The following is a 5311-nucleotide window of genomic DNA, read 5'->3' on the forward strand; positions in this document are numbered from 1 at the left end:
CGTCACTCACTCAGGCGGTGCGACTGACCCCCCGTCACTCACTCAGGGGTGTGACTGCCCCTCGTCACTCGGGCGGTGTGACTGACCCCCCGTCACTCACTCAGGCGGTGCAACTGACCCCCCCATCACTCACTCAGGCAGTGTGACTGCCCCCATCACTCACTCAGGTGGCGTGACTGCCCCCCCGTCACTCAGGCCTGTGTGATTGTCCCCCCGTCACTCTGGCCGGTGTGAACTGCCCATCACTCAGGTGGTGTGACTGCCCCCTGTCACTCAGGTAGTGTGACTGCCTCCCATCACTCAGGCCGATGTGACTGTCCCCCATCACTCAGGTGGTGTGACTGCCCCTCCCATCACTCAAGCCGGTGTGACTGCCCCCTGTCACTCAGGTAGTGTGACTGCCCTCCCATCACTCAGGCTAGTGTGACTGCCCCCCCTCCCATCACTCAGGCCAGTGTGAACTGCCCCTGTCACTCAGGTAGTGTGACTGCCTCCCATCACTCAGGCCAGTGTGACTGTCCCCCCGTCACTCAGGTAGTGTGACTGCCTCCCATCACTCAGGCCAGTGTGAATTGCCCCTGTCACTCAGGCTGGTGTGACTGACCCCCTGTCACTCAGGCCGGTGTGACTGACCCCCTGTCACTCAGGCCGGTGTGACCGTCCCCCCGTCACTCAGGTGGTGTGACTACCCCCCATCACTCAGGCCGGTGTGAACTGCCCCCTGTCACTCAGGCCAGTGTGACTGCCCCCCGTCACTCAGGTTGGTGTGAACTGGTTTCTGCTACTACTGCTGAAATGTCCGAGCAGATGTGCACACATTCCCCCCCATGGGTGTGTCAGTCAGTCCATGTGTGTGCCATTATTCACCTGCAAGCATCTGGTGAGCACCTACTGTATGCCTGACCCTGTGCTAATCCTCAGACTCCATGAGCACAAAGCCACAGGCCCAGGTGCAGGTCCAGGGGAGCCCCCCCAGAGCCCTGCCTCCCTCCCCTCACCTCTCAGCAGGGCTTTTCTTCTCCACAGGCTTCAGGCGGGCCCTCCATCCTGCCGGCCCATCCTCCTGGCCTTCCTGGGGGCTGGCACTCGCACCTAGGTGGGGGGCAGGAACACAGGTCATGGGAGGTGCTCCAGGTAGAGGGGTCTGCTGGGAAAGACTGGATCTCACCCGCCCCCACCCCAACTTCCTGCAGCCAGCTCCTCTCAAATACCCAGATAGCCAGCCCGGCCCACGGGAAAGAGTCGGGCTCGGGGTGGGCTGAGGACTTCAAGCCTGCGCTGTGTGTGCCCGGCGGAATCGCTCCCCTCTCTGGGCCTCGACTTCCCCTGCTGCCAGACGGTGAGGGTGAGGCCAGGTGAGCCCCGTGGATGCTGAGTGCCTGTGTGTCTGTGGGATGGATGGCTAAGCCAGGACAGCCCATCTGCAGGCCTCCTTGGCTCAGAACAGAGCAGCTTTTGTGGCAGGGGCTCAGCCAAGGGAAAGATCTTGGTAAAACACTCTGCATGGGGTATTCTCTGAGCCCAGCTCAGTAACACCAGGGCACCCCTACGAGACACCCGGGTGCCCAGATAAAGCCTATTTCACAATTACCCCGAAAAGTGTACATAACAATGCCTGGAACACGAGGCCACGAAACAGTAGTAAGCGGTCGGAGGGGACTCCAGGAGGGGCCCAGGCCCAGGGGGCTACAGGACACGAGGAGCCCTGGGGTACCATCATTAGGACAGAGCAGGAAGAACAGACACACAGGAACCGTGGATGCAAGATGCCAGGGGAGAGGGGGTGAGGCCGCGACCAGGGCAAAGCAGGAGAGGAGTAACGGATGCCCTGGCATCGTCCCCACGGACAGTGACACTAACAACCGGGGTCACGAGGCCTCAGCAAGAAGGGCTGGCAGGGCAGGCGGGCGGCAAACAGTGACCATAAAGCTGCGCCACCCCAAGAGACATCTGCCACCCCAAAACTGAAGTCAGGCAGACTGGGGAGAGAGCGAGGACCAGGGGTGGTGTGACGCAGGTGACACAGAAGGACAGGCACCCAGTGCTGGCGAGCCCAGGGGCTGGGCAGGAACCGGCAAAGCACTGCAGAACCACAGGCCAAGGAGCAGAGCGGCCACCCCCTGCACCCTGAGCCCCGCTCCCCACCCCACCCCTGCTCCAAGGGAGCTCTCACCCTTTGCCAGTGGGGCCTCTGGCTTCAGCTTGGAGGTGGCACCTGCCCAGCTGGCCCCTGAGGATACAGGTGGGCTCTTCCTGCCCCCCTGGGGTGATGTGGATGCCCGTGAGGTGGTGCCCACTCTCAGCGGGGCTGGCAGCTCAGTCCTCGCAGGGGGGTTAAGGGCCCGGGGGGATACCATCTGTGACAGCTTGGCTGATGGACTTGCTTGTGGCCCTTCGGTTCTGGTATGGGATTTCAGAGCAGGGGAGGGCCTGCGGGCAAGACCATAGGCATCAGGCACAGGTGGACCCAGGAGCCCTTCCCGCCATGACCCCCAGGCAGAAGCCCCTCAGCCTCCCCTGGCAGCTGATTCTTAACATCCACCCTCCTGAGGGAGACAGACAGCCCCTCCAAGGGACAGGCCACGGGCACCCTCTTCCAGCACAGATGTATATGGCACCTGACTTTACCTTCCCGTATAACTCTGCCATGGGCTGAGATTAAAATGCCCCCAAAACACACCATGCATGGGGTGTGGGGAGGGGCTACACCCACAGCCCCTCCCTCTTCCATCCACCTGCCCAGAAGCACCTGGGATTTACTGTGGAAGCCCCGCCCAGAGCCGGGGCCTGCCTAGCCCCATCTAAGCAGCATGCGTGAGGCCTCCACACAGGCAGCCCAACACCGGCCATCCGGCATCCTCTTGCGTGCACATGCGTGCAGGAAGCAGGGCCACCGGCTCCCAGCAGGGCCCAGGGCAGGGGGCTGGGACCTCTCCAAGCCAGAGTAGCTCCTCCATGTGCCCCATGCTCCCTAGGAAACCAATCTCTCCCTCCTGCTTTTCCCGGCTGTCTGGGTGCACAGAGACCAGGAGGAGCAGCTCCCCGCCCCGGGGCAGACATCCCGCTGGGCGTCCCGAGAGCCCTCACAGCCACGCGGCATCAGCCCCCGGGTGCCCGGTACACCCCCAGGCCTGGAGTGGCAGGGCAGGCTCGTTCTCCCGGGGCACCACCAGCTGATCCAGCCAGGCGGAGCAGCTCTAAGCCAGAATGCTCCCCCAAAATAAGGGACCGCACGAGGCAGCGGGCACAGCATCGTCAGCCAGCCTGGTGTGCTATCTCCTTACTCATGGGCCACTGTAGTATGGTGAATGGTGTTCCCCACCCCCCAAATTCACGTCGACTCGGAAGCCCAGAGCATGGCCTCATTTGGAAATAGGGTCTTTGCAGACGTAATCAAGTACAGATGAAGTCATCCTGGATTAGGGTGGCCCTAAGTCCAGTCACGGGTGTCCTTGTAAGAGACAGAAGAGTAGAGAACACAGACACAGAGAGAAATTCAGGTGACCCTGGAAGCCGAGATGGAGGGTGTGGCCCCAAGCAAGGAACGTGGGGCCACCAGGAGCTGGACGAGGCGGGAAGGACCCTCCCCGAGCGCCCTCGGAGGGAGTGCGGCCCTGCCCACCTCGTGTTTGGCCTTCTGGCCTCCAGAACTGGGAGAGAACAATGTTCTGTCAGTGAAGCCGCCAGTGTGTGGTGCTCTGTCCCAGCAGCCTTAGCACACTGCTGCAGGGACCCTCCACCCCTCAGGGCCCGCTCCAAGTCCAGCGTGCCGAGGGCACTGGGCAGGCACTGCCACATAGGACTGGGGGGATGAGCTCCGCCTGGGTCAAACCGGAGGACACTGGGACCTCTCACGGCCCCTGGTTCCCCATCTATAAAACGGGTACCCTCTGTGTGCCGCATAGCGGCCCCAGGGACCAGCATCCGTGCCCCCGAGAGTGTGTCCACCATAGCTTCATGTGACAACAGCGTCCCCTCCTGCTGACCACCGGGCACTCTGGGTCCCGTCTCATTTCCAATTCCCAGATGAGGAAGCTGAGGCTGGGGAGCCTCCTCAGCTGCCCCCGACCCCGCGCACCCCCCCACCCACCTGCCAGGCGCCCGGGCACCGGTGTCCCCGAGCCTGGGAAGGGCCTTCAGGAGGCAGCTCAGCGCCTGCTCCCTGCTGCTGTCCCCAGAAGGTGCATCCGCAGGAGCTGGGGCCCCGCCAGCTGGGCCAGGGCTGGGGGCAGCTCCAGGAGTCTGGAAGAACCTCTCCCGGGCCTGCTGGATCTTGGAGGCTGACGGGGTCCAGCCTGGGGTGTCTGCTGGGCCTGGAGACGCTGGGCCCACACTGACCTTGGTCTGGGGGGCTGCTGCTTGGGGGGTCGCCCGGCCCTGGAGGGTGGCCGGGCGAGAGTCCGGGGCACTCGGTGTCAGAGCAGGACGGGGGCTGACTGCTGCCGTCTCCCCGACCAGCGATGACCAGCCTGCTGGGGAGCTGTTGGCCACACGCATGCTGGCTTTGCCACCCTGGAGGACCGCCGAGAACCTGGGCCCGGCCGGACTCCCCGCGTTGACATGGGAGGCGGCGGTGGCCGGAGGGTCAGCTGGGGTGGGAACACCTTTGGCAGCTGAGTTGCTCACCACCGGCTCCCGGGCCTCTGGCCTGACCTTTGGCCCTGTGTCTCGGAGCCCATTTGCCTCCTGGGCCTTCCATGGGGCACTGGGCAGCTTGGAGTCTGACGGCACGGCCCCTGGTTGTTGGGGGGCCGGGCCCCACCACGTGGAGCTTGCAGAGGCGGCCTCGGGGTGGTGGCTGGAACATACGAAGACACCGGGCTCGCTGGTGGGCCTGTAGGCCCCAGAGTGCAGCGTGTTGGAGCATTGCTTACACCTGGTGCAGGGCAGAGGAAGACCCGTGAGGGCGCTCCAGGCTGGTGTGCACTCCCCATTCACTCACACTCCCAGGCACACACACTCGTGCAGCCCTGTGTCTACACGTGTGGCGGTCGACTCACTCAAAAAACACCTCTCCTCACTGTCATCAGCCATTTTGAGTAAGACTCCACAAAGACCTTATTGGGGCGCAGACACCCAGTGTCTGTACCTGTCAGCACATGCACACAGGTGCACACTCACGCAAGGGCACATACACACACACGTGCACACTCATGCACACATGCATGCACATGCACTTGCACACGCAGGTGCACGGGCTCACATGCATACTTGCAAACGTGCGGAAGGGCACGTGCACACAATATGCATATGCACACACAGGTGCACACACGTGCACACTCATGCACGGGCATGTGCACATGCATGCACA

At 63.1% G+C, this 5311-nt stretch overlaps 1 protein-coding gene across 4 annotated transcripts in view; it reads right to left on the minus strand.

Annotated features, from left to right (window-relative positions):
- The window catches only part of MICALL2 (MICAL like 2), a 21257-nt gene that overhangs the window by 4302 nt on the left and 11644 nt on the right, over nt 1–5311 (minus strand). For all 4 annotated transcript variants that reach the window (XM_034988234.1, XM_034988233.1, XM_034988236.1 and 1 more), the window contains 3 exons: nt 4091–4876; nt 2174–2430; nt 999–1092 (listed from right to left, as the gene is read on the minus strand). In XM_034988234.1, the coding sequence (XP_034844125.1) occupies nt 999–1092; nt 2174–2430; nt 4091–4876 (1137 nt within the window). The remainder of the gene's footprint in view (nt 1–998; nt 1093–2173; nt 2431–4090; nt 4877–5311) is intronic.

This window comes from Mirounga leonina, unplaced genomic scaffold (genome assembly GCF_011800145.1).
Source record: "Mirounga leonina isolate KUSES-001 unplaced genomic scaffold, KU_Mleo_1.0 Mir_454, whole genome shotgun sequence".
NCBI lineage: Eukaryota > Metazoa > Chordata > Mammalia > Carnivora > Phocidae > Mirounga > Mirounga leonina.